Source organism: Bombus affinis, chromosome 7, assembly GCF_024516045.1.
Source record: "Bombus affinis isolate iyBomAffi1 chromosome 7, iyBomAffi1.2, whole genome shotgun sequence".
Lineage (NCBI taxonomy): Eukaryota > Metazoa > Arthropoda > Insecta > Hymenoptera > Apidae > Bombus > Bombus affinis.
This window is the reverse complement of record NC_066350.1, coordinates 5,968,968-5,989,329: the sequence shown is the minus strand read 5'-3', so window position 1 is coordinate 5,989,329 and position 20,362 is coordinate 5,968,968. Positions and strand designations below refer to the sequence as shown.

Below are 20,362 nucleotides of genomic sequence, written 5' to 3'. Positions count from 1 at the left end.
AAGATTGGGCTCAACAACGGTCATGAGATCTTGGAATCCAATGCTCGAACAAAACGAAAATGGTAATTAATTAGCCGCTATCGATTTTGACAGTGTTTCGTGTACTTGTTCTTGTTCGATCATTGACTTTACCGAATTTTCAGCAACTTTGGCGACTGCCGGCATCTTATCTTCTACCTAGACTTTCGCCGATACTTTTCCATGTGTGTACTATTATTTACTGTATCAACGCGTATTTCCAAAACTGCATAACGTTGATGATCTTTGAAAATTCACACGTTCGACCACTAACATTCGCCCATCTTTTGCGCACCAACTTCTACCTGGCAGGTTTTGTTACTGGCAACGGTAGTCCAACCTTTCCGTGCAGAAATCACAACTGCATGATGCGAATCACGACAAATAACGTTGAAATTTATATAGCCAGCTCTTTGACTAAAACAGACGCTTGTCATTAAGTAAATAGAGAAACGTTGACGAACGAAATGCGACAACTCTATTTAAAAATACTTTGTTCGAAGAGAATGCGCGCTGCATTCGAAAAGAGTTATCGGTAGCCGTTTATTTGTACATACATTAGCGAAAAATGATACAAAGGAAAGGAGATTTTTATATCGTGTAAATTAGCGCGTTGAAATGATGTTTACGCGTCCAATCGTATGACACGTGCGCCGATTCCGGCCTGGCGCCTGCTACTGCGCTTGCGCCTGAATTTGTGTCTGCGCGCGCATTTACGCCTGCGCCCGTGCCCGCATTCGCGCGCTTCAACGTGTCGCCGATTAGCCAGGAACTCTATTGTTCGATTCGACTCGTGTAAAAAATTTCCTAGATTATTCTTTCGACAGATTCTCTCGACGCGTAAACACGTGTCAGTTATGCCTTGTTATTTCTTATCACAGATGCCTTTCGTACTCTCGGTATACATGCATCTGTACTCGTAGATTGTTACGCGTTTTGCGATTAATTGGCACGGAGCAATTTGACAAGCTCTCGTCGAATTATTAAGTATATATACCTAGATTAAATCACGGTCAAAATCACTGGAAAATTTGATCCTCCTTGGAGTGTGGTTTGCTTGCATTCATTGCGATCGTTTATCGCGGGTACACAATGATCAACGTGAAGTAAACGCGCGAAAAACGATTAAACGATTCGATGCCATCGAACGAATTAAGTTTATGATTTAATCAGAAAAATATTGTGCCAGCATTTATTCGACGACAAAATGTGCAACGAGATGGGCATTTATCTCGGTACTCGGGCACATTGGAAGAATAAACGTACAACCGAGAGTAGTGGACGTTATCAAAACTGAAGTTAAATCGTTGTAGTGTACTTACAGCCGATGCTAACGGTACTACAATTATTATGATCATTATCATTCTTACTATCGACGATTCTTCTGCAATCTACGGCTAATTAGATTAGGATGATCAAGAAAGGATCTCTTTTTGCTCCGACGGCAGTATTCTTACATCAACCACGATTTCTACTTCTCTTTTCGATCTTATTTTATTTACTTTTTGTATCTTTCTTTTATTTCAATTCATTTTATGCCTTCTTATAGCCATAAGCGACGTATCTGCGCGCAGACACATACACGCATACACGTCAACGCATACACGTATATACATACATACACAGATCGATACAAATACACAAAAGAAAACAAGTACCTAACAGTTAATAGACATATATAAAAGTCCCATACTTTTGGGCCTTCTCTTCGTTCTCTTATCTCACTTGATCTCGATTGTGTTATCATAATTTTAATTACAGACTAAACAGAAGATCTTTTACTCTAGCTAGTGTTTTATTCCATTAAACTTCTATGCAATTGTTGTTCTCTCGTTAATAAAAAGTCCGACAAAGAAAAAAAGCTATTACGGTCTAGAACGTATACCCAAACTGAATTTCCTTCTCGAGATATCGATGCACGGAGATGTTTCATTGTCATTCGTTCATGTAGTACGTTTCATCGAGCATTCTTTTCGCCGATTTATTGAGAATCTGTACGTATACTCGAAACAAGATCCTAAACACAGTCACGATACAAACAATGTCTTCGCATACATTGTTCTTGTATGATTGTTAACAACGTATGCATTTTCTATAAAAGCAATCCTCATGCACGCACGCAACACGCATTTTCACATAGCATTGTCATTGTACCATGAGCGAATACTTTTTGTAAATAAACAATATGCTAATGTTGGTACTTTGTCTCCTTGATCTAAGGATTCGTAAGCCAATTTCGTTCCGTTCAAATATATCATCGATCGAATCATGGATTTGATTGACGCGGACTCCTTATCGATCGATACATCCAAACAATACCATCGATATATTTTTTACGCGATAACTTCGATACGTCGATACGACCTTACGATATTTTTGTATTTATTTTCGCTTCCTAATCAATACGTTCAGTTCACGTCGCCATCGTTCGCAAAACTGCCTAAATTCTATGATCTTGTTTCAATCATTCATATTGTATAATATACAGACAACACGTATATGTATACATGTACATTCGCATACATTCGCAGATGCTTAAACGATACGTTATATGATATAATACAGTTTTTGATGAACGAATTATTAAATCATTTTCCCTATTTCTCTCTTTTTTATTTCCCTTACATAATCGAGATCGACAATAAATAACTGCAAAGTGGATAATATAATACACACTGTTGTGGTTTTCGTGTAAGTATATATGTAACCATCGTTTTAAATATGTAAAACAAAATATAAGAACTTGAGATTAAAATATAAATTAAGAGAAATAAATTAATTCACTTGTTTGAATGGTTCGCATGTTTTTAATTGGACCGTTTTTACTATGTTGTTACGTGTAGTACCACGTGCGTTCATCATACTCAAGACTAACCGCTAATATTGCTCGGATACATTAATAAAAAGAGACCGACTCATTAAATCCTGCCGTGATTGGTTAAATCATGAACTCGGTTAACTATCATTGGCTTGAAAAAGTGGCGCTTTCTATTTATCGTCATCATTGTTATGAGATCGAATGATATATTACGTTTATATGGAATTTCTTAAAACTTTATGTAAAATTTAAAAAAAATCATAGGAATGTTTAAAAAAACGATAGGTTAGATGGCTAATAATTCGTTTTTTGGTCATTTATTAAAAATCATAATGTAAAGGTATAAATTATAGTAAAAATGTTTCATAAGAGCTTGCCTACTGACCTTGAATTGTTCTGGTTCAGCATTTTGATCTATGGTAAAGAGTAAAGACAAATTCACGAACCAGAGGCCCTGGCGACACACGTGAATAACGAGTAGGAGCAATTGAACCGATTGAAACGATCGAAACGATCCAAAATTTTAAGATTATTAAAAACAATTAACGGCCTACAATGTTCTCGGTAAATATATGTTCTTATAAAAACCGACTTTGAGTTTAAATGTATAGAACATATGATATTGGTAGTTTAAGAAAAAATGAAAAACTCATACTTTTCATTATTCATTATTTTTAGTCAGCGGTAAGGAGGGTTGTTCGACGATCGTTTTCAACGTCAAAATGGAGCGGCGCACAGCAGGTAAAAATTATTGTTGTACATTGTGCGACTATTCTTTTTCTCTATCATTTGTTCGGACATAACCTATTTCTACTTTGACAAGATTGTACTTGTGTGTAACCTTCTTGTCGCTTAACAAAAATAGCCTTCTTAAAGAAAGGCTCTTCCTTTCTCTCTATTTGATGGATTTTATTTGCTTTATATTGTTCGTTTAATAAATCATACGATCTGGTTGTTATATGCTGAAGGACGACAAAGGTCATCTATTTCCGATGTCAATTATTTGATTATGACTTAAGCGTTTATATTTATGATAACAGTTTTTACTATACGTTGTTCGCAATGATTTTACTGTTATCAAAAGAAGGTAACATTAAATTTTAACGTATTTTTCTCGTTGCTGATTTCACAATTACGATATAGATGACAGTTCGAGATGCTTTGAACTCAGCCCTGGATGAAGAAATGGAAAGAGACGAGAAAGTGTTTTTGATGGGCGAAGAAGTGGCACTGTACGATGGAGCATACAAAGTGTCTAGGGGCCTCTGGAAAAAATATGGAGACAAACGTGTCATTGATACTCCTATTACAGAAGCAGGATTTGCTGGTATAGCTGTTGGAGCAGCTATGGTATGTTTCTACATCCTTTCATATAATATTTCTTCCATTTTCTGAAAACTCATAATTTCTTGTTTTCTTAATTAATACTCTTTGTCTAATTAAATGTTTTAGGCTGGTTTACGTCCTGTATGTGAATTTATGACATTCAATTTCTCAATGCAAGCTATCGATCAAATTATCAATTCTGCTGCCAAAACGTTTTACATGTCTGCTGGAAGAGTAAACGTACCAGTTGTTTTTCGTGGACCTAATGGTGCAGCAGCTGGAGTGGCTGCACAACATTCTCAATGCTTCGGTGCTTGGTATAGTCATTGTCCTGGTTTAAAGGTAGTATCACCTTATACTAGCGAAGATGCAAAAGGATTGCTAAAAGCTGCCATTCGAGATCCCGATCCAGTTGTTGTATTAGAAAATGAAATATTATATGGTGTTCAGTATCCTATGTCTGATGAGGCTTTATCGAAAGACTTTGTCTTACCAATTGGTAAAGCAAAGGTTGAACGTGTTGGAAAACATATTACATTAGTGGCACATTCCAAAGCAGTAGAGCAGGCTCTTGAAGCAGCAAATGAGCTTGCAGGGAAAGGAATAGAAGCAGAAGTAATAAATCTTAGATCTTTAAGACCATTAGATATAGACACCATTGTACAATCAATAGTGAAAACAAATCATTGTTTAACTGTGGAACAAGGTTGGCCACATTGTGGTATCGGAGCGGAGATTAGTGCTAAAATTTCAGAAAGTAAGTTTTTCTAATTCAATTGATGTGTAAGCAACTTAATCATCGCGTGTAAGTTTTATTCACGTTTCACGTTCGTTTTTAGGCGAGGCTTTCTATCATCTTGATGCACCGGTAATTCGTGTCACGGGTGTTGACGCGCCTATGCCCTATGCCAAATCATTGGAAATCGCATGTCTGCCGCAAACGAGTGATATTGTGTTTGCAGTAAATAAAGTATTGGGGTTGGAGTAATTATTTATATAGATCTTTAGGTAAATGAAAAATGCTGTTTGTTTCTTCTTTGAGTTTCACATGATCTTTGTATCATTTCACGTTACGGCCTCTAGTAGGTTCCTCATGAGGTAGAAAGTAAGTACAAAGTTTAACGATAATAAGATGGTAGAAAGTTGTTTTACTGATAGAAAAAGAGTTCAATTCGCAGTACTTGTACACTATATCCACAGATCTACACATAATTAAGTGATGTGTGTGTGTGAATGTGTGACGTTAGTGCGTACAAGCTTGTATATTTGTACATGTTGATTCGAAATAGTATAACTATTTACTAAAACAAATTAACGTTACTGCTTCTGGAACAATACCAGAATGTCCTTCGTACATGAAAGATAAGTCATTGAAATACTGCCACATCTTATTAAATGCTACTATGAGTTAATCTCTCACTTTAAATTAACTTTAAAGATAATTTTCAAATGTATTACATAGATAGGCAAAATTGTAAATTCTTAGCGTGTATGAAATGAACGAATAAACATGCCGCATTTGTTTATTAATTATTTATTATGAAAACTTAATAAATTCCAATATGACTACAATTTTTTCCATTTAATTCATTTTTTATGGCTCATTTATCATCATTCCCAATTGTATTAATTTTTTGTGTTCCATTTTCCTCATCTGTTAATGGTCATGTATGATACATGCGCAATAAACAGCATGTAACAACAGTCATATAACGTTCAAACGCGTCTCTTAATTCATTATCCCTGAAAAATAAAATATTGAAATTAGACACAGTAAAATATCTCCAAAAAATTTTACTTCTTATAGTAATCTATTTGGCCTTTACCTAAGTACATCCATATCTAGCGCACATTGAGTATAGACTGACATGAAATTTCTGAGATCAGCGTGTGTCCAGTTCACTTGACGCCATGGTTCTATACATCTTTCTACCAGTTCCAAGAAAAAAAATCGTAAATCTCTGGTGCGATGGAGATTACATCCTATTCCTAGGATAGCTCTTGTATATGAACGAAAGTTAGTATCTATTTCTTGAAACGAACGTTCTAAAAGCATAGGTTTAAGCTTGATGCACACCAAACTGTAAAGGAATATAGTAGAAACTAAACACAATGTATCCTATATATCCAACAAAAAAGATCTTACTGTTTATGATGTTTATCATTTTCTAAAAGCACCCTACATTCTGCTAACTCTAACAAAAATTCTCTATCTAAATCAGTGTCAAAATATTCTGATCCAACACAACGGTATGTCCAAGATGACATCATACTGTTGGCACAATGATATAAATCAGGAAATGTTAAAAACTGAAGCTTCCTCTTGTTCATCTCAAATCTAAGACATGCTATGAACACCACAGCAGCATATCGCCTGATGGATAATAAAAACATAGCTGCTAAGACAAATTTTACATGTATATGGAAGAACAATGCAAAGTAATAATTTTATATTGTACTTGGCAAGATCTTCTGAGAGCAAAAAATGTTGTTCGATATTAGCAGCCAAAGAACCTGGCAGATCTTCAACAACTTTGAAGACTCTTTTCACATTATCGTATTGTCGACGACAACTCTTTAACGTTATGCCTGTTTTTTCTGACACCTCATCCATATCTTTTCTACTTTTTGATGTTAATTTTTTACCTAATAATTCTCTAATAACAACGTCATCGAATTCATAGTACCTGCGAATTGTAATCGAGAGAATACGCGTTTTAAGAAGAAATATGGATATATAAATAACATTGTTAATAAAAAAATCTGATTACATTTCAATAAGCATTTGACTTGTTTGTGGTTCTATTTGAAACGCGAGCTGTTCGCTCGCCAGTTTAGTAGGCGTGTGAAGTAATTTTTCTAGAAGTGCATAAGTCCGATAGTGATCGAGGATGTCAGAAGCTATTAATTCAATCGAGGCATTCGTTTGTTGACATATTCCTCGTTGATGTAAGATATTTACTGCTTCGCTTGCTAAACGGATAAGAAAAATTCATGTGAATTTTCACTTATATCTATACTCGACAATCCAAGTAGATTAGTAATTTTATTTAACAAAGAGTTCTATTTTTATACAACTGTATTTGACGAACTTACATGAATGGCCATCGACCCAAAGCTGATATATCTCAGGATCGACAAGAGTATAATTACTGATAAATACATCGACTTCTGACAGCATCACGAAAATACAGTGTCTTTTAATTTCACACTTTAAAAGTAGGCCCGTAAATGGGCTTAGCCACACATCGATTCAAGACATCACGTACATTTTCAGCTTTTAGGTGCGTCGTATTTATATCATCGATTGCGTTTAACGTCTTGTTCCATAAATGAGATATATGCTAATTAAAGATAGTATATATTGTATATCCTAAAAACTACAGACGATAATTATTGGTAATATGTCTATTCTGTAGTCTATGTATTCATACAGATCAGTGTTTATTACTCGTCTGGGTTAGAATTCCTTTATCATCCTTATGTCACTTCCGACGTTATCGATTCAATATAGAATAAGGTTAGGTTAGAAAATGTGTCATGTTAGATTATGTGTATTGCAAGCTAATCCATTCTGTGTTATAATTATAGACAAAGTACGTATAATTTATTTCCCTTACTCTTCATATCATTTCTCTTTCCATTTTTCCTTGGTCTCTTTTTTTATTCCATTTTCTTTCCCATTTCTTAACCCCTTTACTCCTCTCGACTTTTCTTATTCCCTCCTCTTTCTTGTCATTATATTTTATTTCATTCACTCTTGATAATCTCTCTCTTAGCTTCTTTCTCTTTTTCCCCCTTTTCTTTCCCTTTCTTTCATATCATTCAATATTTTCTCAAGGAATCGTCCACTTAGCATGTGAGCTCCTTAATTATTAATCAGAAAACTAACCGTTAAAAATTCTTTACACCTATCTGGTCTGAAAACATCATAGTTTGTTAAAGAATTGTTTAGTGCAGTATTTCAGTTTCTCGAATTGGTTTTGATTGATAAGAATCCGCGCCGCCTCGGCCAATTAGCGATCAATTAGGCGAGCATTTGGCAGGACAAAGCACCACTTCCATGTCTGAAAGCATGATATCTACACTCTACGCGTGTTATCCTGTTTAAAAGTGCGTGATTTCCATAACGTAGTAATTCTTCCCTTATAAACTACTACCAGGTTTGTTTAACGAATATATTTGTTTATTTAATAGTTTCTTAGATAATGCTATATCGAAGTTAAATAGTTTTTCGAACTCATCTTGTTCGCATTTTATTGGTCTCTTACTTAATTGTCAAAATCGCCAGTAGTTTACACTATAATTTCTTTTGCACGGATCATTGATTGATTGTGAAGATCACTTTATTTACGCTAACTTTGCTTTCCTTCCATAATATTTTTTTTTTCCTATTCCCATTTAAAAGCAACTGCAGACACCACTATACATAATACAATTATGAATTGTATAGCAAATAATATGAGCTGCGTGGTTGATTGTGTTACGTAGTTAGAATATTTACTAAGTAGTTTCGCTGATTTCTATATAAGCATAGATTTTTATCTGATAGTTGTTGAGTAAAGTACTACGTATTAAATTCTACGTTTAATTCTATGTTAAGATAAACGAATATTGTAGAGGTATTCGGACTGCAATTGTAAGATATCATTGTTTGTATATTATTTATAATTTCATAGTAAAATTTAATTTTGTTATACGAATCACTAAAAATTCATCAGGTACCTCCTCTGCGTTTATAAATGTAATTTCTACATTTATTATCCTAAACTCTGAACTCTAAGTTAAGTTAAACGGTCGGTATTTCAGAACTTGTGATATCAAATCCCGTAAGATGTCAGGTCTATTTCATTCGTTACAGTAATGATAGTTTCTATTAAAACTTGTTTATAGTTTCAATATAATCGCTACACTCATCGTTTTAAATCGCAGAGGGCACAGCAAGATCTCTGATTTTTTACATGTTTTGTATTTCAGAACATTTGTTACGAGTCACGAAGTCCCTTAAGATGTAAGATCTCTATCTGAAACTTAGCCAGTGGTTAATATTCTACATATATTGGATCCAATTCGATCATTCGACTATTTGGTTCTTGCATTCAATAAACAATGGCGAGGATATTGATCGCAATTCTCTCAGTAAATATAGAGACATTGAGGTGAATAAGCGTATTAACTGAATTGACAACGGGAAGAAGCAAGCTTTACTGCTCGCCTCGATGGTTGTTTGTCTGTTCGAATATACATATAATTGATTTGACTTAATAATAAATACATTTTATCAACGTGCGTGATTACGCAATTACGTTTGGATTAAATATGGAACAATTAATTTAAACACACGTGGTGCGCGCGATTTTCACACTAGCGGTAAGTAGAGCTAGGAAATGAATACTGTTTCAATTATTCGCATGACTTAACGTGCAAATAATGTTCGTTCTTATCGGCATTACGCAACTTTCTATTTAACTTATTAATGAGCACCATTCTCACGTGAAAAATTAAGAGGCGGTCTATTTTTGTGTATACATTTGTGTATAAAGATGGATACTATACGTGCACTTGCTCACAAAAGTATTCGAACACAAGTATTTGAACATAAATGAAAAGTTTTGATGGATGTATTATGCACATTGTACCAAATTTTTTAAAATTTTATTAGTAACGAGACATAATCATCGTCATTATTTTAGTAAAATTTGAAACCAATACGAAAATCGGATACATGGCCACCGATCGGGACCTGTTTGGCCATATATCCTGGGAGTTGACTTTCCGAGAATTTGCCTACATTATGTGACTCCTGCTCACTTCGCTGTCCGTGCATGAAAGGCAAGAGGGAGAAGTAGACATTGCGAGTGAAACAGAATAGGTAGAGTGTAATAAGATACTGTAGAATCAGATCATTTTTTTACTCCTAGTTGTATATTACATATTTCATTAGTTTAGTTAACAATTGTTGATCAGATATAGTCATGTTTGTACAAATCTCAATAATCCGACTGAGGCTATCTCGTAACGATATAATAAAAAAATAAAAAAACATTATATTTTTCTTATTCCGATTTGAATTACATCGATGCGGATCATAGATAACGCAGAGGCCTGCCTCGCGCCAGCAGTTCCAGGAATTGGTGGGGATAACTTGTGGCCACACGAGCGGACAAATTCGTGGCCATATATCCGAACGCTAGTGTACATATATCGATCTACATGTTAAAAAATTAGTATGTATATAGCATGAATAGTGGTGTTAAACGTATAATTAGTGCTAAAGATGATCTCATTAAATATCATTAAATATCATGGCTCATTAATACGACGAATAATTGACTGTTCAAATATTTTAACTTCTGTATATATAAATCTATATATATATCAATTTTCAAATTCGTTTCAAATTTTACCAATTGTGACAGTCGTGTTAATAATATTTCAAAATGTTCTGTGTAATATGAAGTTTCTGTAACTGTGTAAATACTTTCTTGAGCCTTTGTATGCGAAGGTATAAACAACTGTATTCCACGTGGAAACTAAAATCAAAGGCGATTCGTGCGTGTACATTCTTTCTCGATTCTGTATTCGTGCCTTCCACGCACTTTCTGAGAGTATTTGTAGTTCACAACGTTTAAACTTTAAACGTTTTCCTAGTCTCTTCACTGCGAACCATAAAACTACGCGTGAAGTCCATTCGATTCGACAGAAGCATCGCGTTTCTCCGCGATAATGTTTCGATAAATTCTCGACGAAACGGTGAACATTCGAGAGTCCTTTGAAATTCAGGATACGACGAGGTTGCATGTGCAAATTTATTCAAAAGGAACTTGTTTCAGGTAACGAAGGGGATCAAACTCTCGTCGCTTTGGAAACGATTGAATCAGATGCGATAGGACCTCGAATTCGAATCGATCGAGCCGACGTAGGTTATTTTCGAGGGATTTGTGGGAGAGTTTCAGCGACTTTTGTAAATCACATGCAACCGCAGGCTTCCACTACCATATTTGGCAGTGTTTTTTGCGTGATCGTATTGTTCGAATCAACATAGAGCAGTTGAATCGGCGACAATTGCGTAGGTGAACAACATGGAATGATCTCGTTTTTACGACGCGTTGAGCTACCATTCTTGGCCAATAACCTCTGAAACAATAAAAGAGAAAGAAATTAATGCTTCGAAAGAGTTCCATATAGGGTGTGGTCGAATAACACGTACAAGCGGGCCTCGGGCGATTCCCTACGAAAAAGTAAGACGAAAATATAAAATAAAATTTGTTCGTACGATGCTTCGTTTTCGAGAAAATCGAGTTTGAAACTCAATCAAGTATACTTGAACATGGACTGACTTCTGGACTGAACAGGAGTAAGCAATCAACGGCGTTTAACTAAACACGTTCAAACTCTGTTTTCTTCAAGATGAAACGCTTTCAACGAAAAAACTTTTTTCTCATTTTTGATTTATCTTCGCATCTAGAATGAAATAACCTGTTGATTCTTTACTCGTATCCAGTCGGCTTATCAGCGGCTAAAGTATAGCTGAGAAATGTTCAAACTTGATTCTCTTGAAAACGAAGCGTCATAGGAGAAAAATTGTATTTTCTATTTCTTTTTCTTACTTCTTACGTGTTATTCGACTGCACCCTATACAATCGTTGGCGGTAGTCTCTGTTGATTATTTGGTGGGGAAGGATACTGCGAGATCGTAAAATAAGTCAGGTTTGAGAGCATTACGTTGTGTAATAAATTCAACCAAGCAATAAATCCAATAAATCCAATCATAAATTCAAGCACCAAGAGCAAAAGAGAAGATAAAAGAGGATGCCTACTCTGATCACGTTATTGTAGGGAGATCCACTGATGGTCAACGAAGCTGCGGAAGAACACGATCCACGACAGAAATACGCGTGATATCCGCTCGGATGAAGAATCCAATCGCTCCAACCGATGTCTTTGAAATTAATATAGAGCTCGTCCCTGCAGCACTCCTTCATTTCCGGCAGACAATTTGAGTTCCTCTTCGGCCTGTTTTTCTGCGGTAACGGCGACGTGTGTATCACAAGGAACGGTTTTAATGTTTGTTCAACGGATACAGGCGCTGTGTCTCGATCTATCGAACAGGTGCTACAAGCTATCTGTATCGCGTGATTCAATCGAAGTTCTTCCACCCATTTCTTCAGCGTGAAAGTTACGTCGCTCTTCACCCATCCCTCTGAAACAGCGATCGTCCTGATCGTTTTAACCCGCGATCGCTTCATATCGTCGCGCCACGCCTCGTCCCTCTTCTCCTCTCTTCGCCTCGCCTCGACTCGCCTCGCCTCTCCTTTCCATTTCGCTTATTCTTATTCTTATCGTTTCGATTCGACTACTTCGTTGTTCGTTCGCACAACCAAGAATGTTGCTGTATCTGCGAGCATCGATATTTTGTCCATTACCATCTCTATATTCCATATATTTCCTTTCTTTTCTTTCTTTGTTTTACCGGTTCTTTTTTTTTTCATTTTTTTTTTTTTTTCAATGCGATCGCGATTCTAAATGCATAATTGCATTGCGAATGACTAGAAGCGTGGGAAGGTGGAGGGTGGTGGCGATGGTACATGTGGCACGAGAGAAGAGGGGAGGTACAAGATTTGACTACGCCGTTATTGTTCTTTCCAATTTGACACTCGCCCCCTCCCAATTCGATCGAACAACCGCACGACCGTTCGTAAGTTCCGTGATACGATCGACTTAATTTCGCGTTCGATTTCTGTAAATTGATCGATTCGTAATCGCGATCTTTCAGTAATACAGCATGAAGTGACTTTATACCGTGAGAGCGTTGACTTTTTTTGCTGACATACCACTTCACGGTCTAAAGTCCTTACCAACTGTCAACAAATATCTTTGCACAGTTTTGCGCTCAGTTTTGCCGATTCCTTTCGTGTATCTTAACGAGTTGCCCCTCTCCCGTCCGCCCTCTCATCTTCTTTCTTTCGCTCTCATATTCTTACAATTTTTCCACTAACTAAATCCATTAAAACATGCTTTAAGGTTAGCATTTGTCCCATACTTTCGGTGTATGGACTTTGGTCCAACATTTCCAACGTTTTAATCTGTTACCTGAGGGAAGTCGAATTAACCGATTATTTAGATTGTAAATCTATTAGGAGGAATTATTTTTTTATTTAGAGATCTCCGACCTTTTTTTTTATGTATCGTTCCATTCTGTCGAAAATAAATTATATAATACATAGTTATAACAGCAAGGACTAAAAGTTCACCGAAATCGATTTCTTTTTGTTTAATTTTGATTCGGTAATTGTAGAAGTTTCCGGTTAAGGGACGACTCGGTTAAACAGTTTATCCCACTAAGGATCAACGTTGCGTTAACGTAACGTATCGTTGACAATCTCTTTTCCATCGATTCGCTTACATCGACGAATTCCGTTTTTTATTAGCATCGTGACTAGGGCGGGGAATTCCAAGGATTCGCTTAAATTTTTCTTTCGTCACTATGTCGTCCGTTCGAAATTCTACAATTTTATGAGAAAAGAGATCGAAGTATCCACGTTGTTACTCTAAACCGTTGTTCGATCTTCAAGCTTAAAGCGTTCATTTATAGAACGATAAACTCTGTCGACAGATGTAAACGCGACAAAATTACGACATGGATTTGCTGTAACAATGACATGTAACGGGACAGAGGCAGGAAGCGGTCAATTTCACTCGGTTCGGTATTTTTACGATAACGTCGTATATCCCGTATCTAAGAGAAATGAAAACACGAAAGATGTACGAAAGAACGAGAAGTAGACGAAGCTTTTATACGGAGACCTGTGCGCGAATATCTAAGAAAAGGAAGTATCTCGATTTACCTACCTCCGATATCGGTTTCAAAGATAGCCATAATCGTGTTTTTCTCGAAGTTCCCGCTCATATCCCAATGATCGAGCTCAGAGAGCACGAAAGTTTGATTTAAATAGTCAGTTTCGTCGTACTCCTTGTAAAACCAAAGCTGCGCCGAGGTCACATCCACGAATTGCATTTCGTTCGGTAGATAAAACGTGAAGCAGGCCGCCGGATTAAAGCCCGTCAGATGGTTCGATTTCTGTTGGCACTTTTTCGAATCGGCAATACCTGAAACGTTTGCCATTTATTTTCGTATTCGGTTTGCCGTTACTAACAAACGTAAAGTGGTCTTTGTTCGATTCGAACATGTTAACGTTGGAATAAAGACGACAAGATGCTTACAGCAGCGAAATGCAGAAGAGAAGGTCTAATGTCAGTTAATCGCCGCGCGTAAACATCTTATCGATGGAATTTAAATACGAAATTTTTAATTAACGTTTAATTAAATGTAGAAATTTGAAGTAATCGAATAATTCGCAGACTGCAGATGTTTATGCATTTATAGAAAACTTTGATACGCAAAAATCCGCGAGATATACGTATCGCGCTGAAATATTGGAAACAATGTTATTTAGTTGTGGTATTGTAAAAATACCAACTTGCATAAATAGTTGCTTGAAAATTTATATTCGTTAAACGTAAGATTAGATGTATCTTCCTTCGATCTTTTCGCCTCGCTTTAATTTCACAGAGATACACGCGTCTCGTGAAACGGATCGTTCAATTTCACAGGGACTGACCTTCGTTCGGAAAAACAACAATTTGGTCTGTTTTTCCATAAAAACTGTCAGCTGATTTTTCCGGTTCGAGTGGTGCTCCGGGTTGAAGTTCGAGTACACGACCATTTATCAGAGGCTTCGGCAAGGTCGACAGCGGCATCGATATCTCTGGTGGCTTGGAAAGTCGCAACTTCTTGAGTATTTGTTGTTTGACATACTCGACTCTTAATTCTGTTAAAATCGGATCGGTAACGGTTAGTATGCCAACCTTATTTTGTGTACATTCAGCGCAATTCTCTTCCTCGAAAGAGGTCGATAAAGAAAGCAAGGAAGAGGAAGAAGAACTCGGTGAGGTCGAACTGCTTGATCGTAAATTAGATGCCCACCGAAGGTAAGGCAAGGGATTTGCGGCCTTGGGCCAGGTGACTTCCACCTGATTATCCAACAAGAGAATAGAAAGTAATACCAGCTGTTGAATTAGACGCATCGTGTCGATATTTTGCATCGGGTATGAATATCCCACTCACACGTGTTTTCCTACAGATATTTTTCTTTCATTCGTTTAGCCCTTTAACATTGTTTCGAAGAATCTCATCGATCGAGGAATACCCACTGATTTTCCATTAAGTCGCACATCGATCTCCTTTCTCTTCTTTTTATCTCGTTATCGGTAGCTATCGAATGCATGGACCGCTAATAAAATCTTCCACTAACTCGAATTCGACTGTGTTTTGAAAAATATTTTTGCTCGATTAATCCACATTTTTATTTTCCCTCTTCCTTCTTTCCTTTCCTCCTTAGTTCCTTTTTTGCTACCGCGCTTTCTTCCTTCCTCAGGTTCCTCCCATTCTGCCCCTTTCTACCCCCTTTCTCTCAACCTTGTTTTCTTCTTTCTCTTCTTCCTTCTTTACCTTCTTCGTTATTTTTTTTATCACTATACCGTCCTCAGGCTCGACCCAGAATGCTTGAACGATAAACGAGCGAAAATTATTATTCGGTCCACGTAATAATCAATAATTCGCTACGGTTCTACCTTTCGATTGATTCGGTCGTTTTCGCTGATCCAACAACACATGCAACTTACCCGCGAAGACTGAAGACACTTCGTTAAATCATTATTTAGTCACGCATCGGCTCTTGGTACAGTCTGAACTTTGCTCCATCAGCGGGGGATACAGCGGATTGGACGGAGACGAATCGTACTGATATCGTCGGGGGAAACACGCGCCACGAACATGCTTTGTGCTTCGTCGTCTTTGTAGTCCGTTTTTTCATCTTTTTCACCTAAATTCTTAATTATGTGCTCGGTTTGGTAAGAAAGATTTTGAAATTATTAGAACATTTGATACGTAAAGCGAAAGCGCGCGTCGTCTATTTTCCGTAAACGCACTACGTTATGTCCATTGGACGAATTCGTGGAACAAATTTCGTCGACAAAATTTTCTCGATCCACGATCGCATCCGACCTCGCACACGATTGCCCATGCGTACGTTACTCTTTTCGATAAACGGTTACCCCTTGCTGAAATTTTATTTCAAGTGTCTACTAGATAAGAAGAAGTAACAAAAAAAAAAAAAAAAAAAAAAATTAATCGTTGAGAAAATGAGCAATCTGTAGCTGAATTCAAGGCTGATTAAACTATCGCTTCCGAGAGCGATCAAACTCTTACTGTTTTATACTTATACTATCTTGTTCTTTCGGAGGTGGGAAACATCGTGAAAGTACGTAAATCTCTTCAGTGTCTTGAAGGAGTTGGCGAGCTACGACCTAATCGTGTTTTCGGGTCATCCACACCCATACACACCGATCTATACGTTCATGCCACTATACGTTCTTCCTTTAATGACCGAGAATAACACGAAGAGATGTAGAATGGTATCGTCGTTAATTTAAAAATAATAGATTTTAATAAATATCTTTTAATGGGTTCGTTCTCCGATTCATATTGAGTTAAACTTTTGCATACGCCGCATAATTGGCTATGCCGCATCGATTTTTGTTTTTAGCCAGACGCATATATCCATTTTCACCCCATCCGTTGCCCCACCAGTTCTTCAGAATCCATTCGGTTGGCGTGTATCCAACGATCACCATAGCGTGATTCACCGTGTCCGAGCTACAAACCTCGTCATCGTAGACTCCTGTGCTGCGAAACAAAATTTTCTTACCTTTGTAACTAGGAAAGAACAAAAGAATAAGAAAATGAAATAACAAGAGAGGAAATGCGAGGATGGAAGGTACAGAAGATCGCGTACTAAGATTTCGATAGAGCAATCGTAAAAACTTGCGATAACGAGTATTTTTTGTGAGCATGTAAAAACTTCCGCGCCTCTTTTTAATTCGTAAACGACAGTTCAATAACTTCGGTTCGTTGTCGTTTCAGGGTCATCGCATAAATGATGCATCAAAGGTTATCGTACGAATGGACCAATTTCTTTGAACATCTGTGAGAGGGGGATGATACGAGTTTTCGTACTTTCATCTTTCGCATAAACATTCATTAAACACGGATTGGTCGCGTGTCAAAAGCGCTTTGTCCGTTTCCTTCCTATGCCCTTTTTTACAACAGCTCTATTTAATACCCCACTCCCTTTCAAACCCCATCTATCACCTGAAATACCACGATATTGTTTGCCCTAACAGCCCCGATAATCTTGGCTTCCAAGGAATAAAAAATACTCACTGATAAAGTTGAAACGTTTTTGGACTGGCATTTACCGAAGCAGCTATCGGACCTATGGTCGCTACGGCAGCTTCCAAAGCTTTTTCGTCACGTGCTGGTAAAACTGCCCATGAAGTGATGTTAACTACGCTCAAGTCTTCTACAAAACGACAGGGACCTTGCTATCCTCCAAAAGCAAACATATCATTGGTGGATAATTATCTTTTCCTTCTATACATATACATGTATACAAACTAATCTACGATACATAAAACACATAATCCGAGCGTAATTTGATATCGTTTGGACTTTCTTCGATATTGATTTCGTTGCCTCATGTTTGTTGACATTCGCGAATTCCTAATGTATACATTTTGTTTAAAAATATATTTGTTACTTCAGCCACGAGCATAACTTAAATCAGCATTTGGAGATAAGATATATTATGAAACACGAGGGATAACGGAATAACGGAAATCTCGATACCGATAATCGACGAACGAACTTACCTACAGTAGCTACGAGAAGTATTTGCACGTATAATTAATAGACATAACGTTGTGCGAACACTTTTTCTAATCATTGTACGTTATAGTCGAAGTATAATGGAATAAAATAAAGAATGTCTTTCCGAATATAGCATTATCAGGATTGAGAACAGTCCGTGTTTTGTTTCAACATTTCGTATGTCAGTGTTATTGCAAAGAAAAATGACAAAGAAGAGGAAAAATAGAAAGGAACGTACTTTCGCTGTATACGAATAACGGCTTTGAGGCATTAGACCTTTTGCCTTTTCGAGATATCTCAGTGTGTTTCTCAGAGAACCCCCTGAACAACCTAAATTTCCAGTAGACGTACTGCAATCGATCAACTGTTGTTCGCTCAATGGAATCAACATTCCTGTTTTTTTGAAGATTTGCCCTTGAATGCTGGTGGCTATCGAGTACGCGTAACAACTTCCGCAGTCTCTTTGGTTTTCTGGCGGCGTTTTAAATCCCATTTCGCGCCAATCAAGCTGTGGTGGAATTCTTCGAGGATCATGTAAAACCGCTCCAACTATCGGTTCATTCGATACACGCCGCTTACGACTAGGAATTAGTTTTACCTAGAGAATAAAGAAAAGAAAAATCCAAACCGTTATGCTACAAAGGAGAGTTTTCTTTCAATTTTTCTCGTAACTGAATGTTTATGGAAAATTTAAATTTGTGGAAATGCGCGTGCTGCGCATAATATGAAAAAATATGGAGAATATCTTCGCCAGATGGTAATCTATGTTGTTGGTTATAGTATGATTAGGAAATGAAACAGATCTCTAATTAGAATTTATTTATTACCGAACAATATCCGTTTTACGATAGCTCTCTTAGAATACGAACCATTTCTCGAATATATTGCCTAGTTCCAAGATCGGCAATGTGATTGTCTCTCAATGTATAGCTGTGATGACCCGCAGCTGCCATCATATTGTGCTTATAAATCGTTATTAAATTTTCTTCCCAAGCTATCCTTCGGTTAGTCTCGAGATTTCCAGAGTAACTTTTATTGTAACGAGTCTGCGGCAACAGTAATATCTTAGAGTAAAATATTATAACATACGATACGTACGATGGAGTACAAAATTTTGCTGAAATATTTAATAATTCAATAAGGTCCTCGTAATATTTAATAAACGGATCAGTCCTTTATTTATATTCTCTACTTCTTTTATGTATATTTGTAAGGGTATTAATTTGCATTATAATCCAGCCTAATTTTAATATTGATCGAAGATATTCAAATAAGACGCTTATAGTACCTTGTACAAGTTCCAATATTCATCTAGCCGTTCCGATACTTCTTGAGGAAAACGATTTTGTTTGTCAAACACTTGGATGCCATAGATACCCCATATAGCTACAAGGAGAACTAAAAGGACACAAAGACGAAGAGACATCGCGAATGCAACCGTATTAAAAATCGGCTCGATAACACACGAATCGTTGTTTTTTCTGCAGTTCGATCAACTGACTCAAGCGTTCGTTATTTCGATTCGAATGCGGTTTGACCTTACGGTTGTTCTCATTTGACATCCAATTTGTAACTACAGTGTCAGCAATTTTACAAATTTCGTACGTACGTAAGCACGAGGGAAGTTGAACCGTAAAACTTGCGTCATCTCGAGTGCAATATATGTAAGTATATTTACCAGCAGCCTGCAGAATAATATCTGCGGTGCCCGATTTAATGTCTCTACAATGTGATACGAACGTCGCTTCCACCGCAAATGGGTCAAAGAGCAAATGACAGATCTACTTTCACAACCTTTCCTGCACTTTTCCTTGGAGCAAGCTTTTCTATATACATATAGCTTGCATGAAAACTCGACTATTATCAGCTATATTCTTCAGAGGAATTAAGCTTGTATCGTCGAGTGATATTGAAACGCGAGAAGCAAAGCTAACAAATACTCAAATAGAGTTCGTAAGATCGTGAATAGCGTTCGACACGAAAGATTGAGAAATTCGTCGTGAGATGGCTGTACTTGCAGAAATCGCGCAACTTTTAGAAATAAGGAATTCGAGGCACACACACTCATGCATTGACCGACGATTAATTCATTAACTCACGTACCGTTTGCGCATAACCGACCGCTTGTACTGTACATTTCGCTTACGGTTTGCGTTTCTACGTTCTCTTAGCACTGACATATCTAATTTCTTCCAATTTACGAATTAAGTTTTTTTTGCAGGGTTGAATTATTTGAGCGCGTACACGCGCGCGCATGCATGCATGGTCGCCAGCTAAATCTATTAGCCGCTTCTCATTCGCTTTCGCTTGCAATACATATTAGCAGTGATAGTGGTTGGTGATGTAGTTGCGCGGGACGGGATAGAGAGAATGGCGAAGACAATGAGAGAGGGGAGGAAGAAAGATCGCGGATGTTGGCGAGAAACTCG

At 37.0% G+C, this 20,362-nt stretch overlaps 4 protein-coding genes and 1 long non-coding RNA gene across 10 annotated transcripts; 2 read left to right on the top strand and 3 right to left on the bottom strand.

Annotated features, from left to right (window-relative positions):
• Window positions 1-3,214: 3,214 nt before the first annotated feature.
• LOC126918769 (pyruvate dehydrogenase E1 component subunit beta, mitochondrial) lies at window positions 3,215-5,692 on the top strand. Its single transcript, XM_050727157.1, has 5 exons — window positions 3,215-3,400; window positions 3,515-3,577; window positions 3,980-4,186; window positions 4,289-4,919; window positions 5,002-5,692. The coding sequence occupies exons 1-5, from the start codon at window positions 3,392-3,394 to the stop codon at window positions 5,148-5,150; spliced, it is 1,059 nt and encodes a 352-aa protein (XP_050583114.1). The 5' UTR covers window positions 3,215-3,391; the 3' UTR covers window positions 5,151-5,692.
• Window positions 5,681-8,242, bottom strand: LOC126918766 (acidic fibroblast growth factor intracellular-binding protein). Of its 2 annotated transcripts, XM_050727152.1 has the most exons (6): window positions 7,259-8,175; window positions 6,934-7,135; window positions 6,622-6,849; window positions 6,309-6,536; window positions 5,989-6,243; window positions 5,681-5,905 (listed from the first exon to the last, which is right to left on the bottom strand). In XM_050727152.1, exons 1-6 carry the CDS (start codon window positions 7,341-7,343, stop codon window positions 5,827-5,829), a joined length of 1,077 nt encoding a protein of 358 aa, XP_050583109.1. In that variant the 5' UTR covers window positions 7,344-8,175; the 3' UTR covers window positions 5,681-5,826. The 2 variants fall into 2 exon arrangements, with proteins under 2 accessions (XP_050583109.1, XP_050583110.1); XM_050727153.1 differs by lacking the exon at window positions 5,681-5,905 and having other exon boundaries at window positions 6,095-6,208; window positions 7,259-8,242.
• LOC126918782 (uncharacterized) lies at window positions 7,639-10,210 on the top strand. 2 transcript variants are annotated; one of them, XR_007711430.1, is made up of 3 exons: window positions 7,639-7,758; window positions 9,140-9,532; window positions 9,856-10,210. It is a non-coding gene; the product is annotated as an uncharacterized LOC126918782 (long non-coding RNA). The 2 variants fall into 2 exon arrangements; XR_007711429.1 differs by lacking the exon at window positions 7,639-7,758 and adding an exon at window positions 8,188-8,325.
• On the bottom strand, window positions 10,066-15,975 carry LOC126918761 (growth/differentiation factor 8). Of its 2 annotated transcripts, none has more exons than XM_050727144.1 (5): window positions 15,848-15,975; window positions 14,785-15,727; window positions 14,015-14,272; window positions 11,983-12,365; window positions 10,066-11,299 (listed from the first exon to the last, which is right to left on the bottom strand). In XM_050727144.1, the coding sequence occupies exons 2-5, from the start codon at window positions 15,266-15,268 to the stop codon at window positions 11,132-11,134; spliced, it is 1,293 nt and encodes a 430-aa protein (XP_050583101.1). In that variant the 5' UTR covers window positions 15,269-15,727; window positions 15,848-15,975; the 3' UTR covers window positions 10,066-11,131. The 2 variants fall into 2 exon arrangements, with proteins under 2 accessions (XP_050583101.1, XP_050583100.1); XM_050727143.1 differs by having other exon boundaries at window positions 15,797-15,876.
• A 687-nt stretch (window positions 15,976-16,662) lies between these two features.
• Window positions 16,663-20,002, bottom strand: LOC126918770 (procathepsin L). Of its 3 annotated transcripts, none has more exons than XM_050727158.1 (5): window positions 19,222-20,002; window positions 18,803-18,979; window positions 18,172-18,531; window positions 17,448-17,608; window positions 16,663-16,910 (listed from the first exon to the last, which is right to left on the bottom strand). In XM_050727158.1, exons 1-5 carry the CDS (start codon window positions 19,357-19,359, stop codon window positions 16,715-16,717), a joined length of 1,032 nt encoding a protein of 343 aa, XP_050583115.1. In that variant the 5' UTR covers window positions 19,360-20,002; the 3' UTR covers window positions 16,663-16,714. The 3 variants fall into 3 exon arrangements, with proteins under 3 accessions (XP_050583115.1, XP_050583116.1, XP_050583117.1); XM_050727159.1 differs by having other exon boundaries at window positions 16,663-16,905; XM_050727160.1 differs by having other exon boundaries at window positions 18,803-19,050; window positions 19,222-19,329.
• Between the last annotated feature and the right edge of the window lie 360 nt (window positions 20,003-20,362).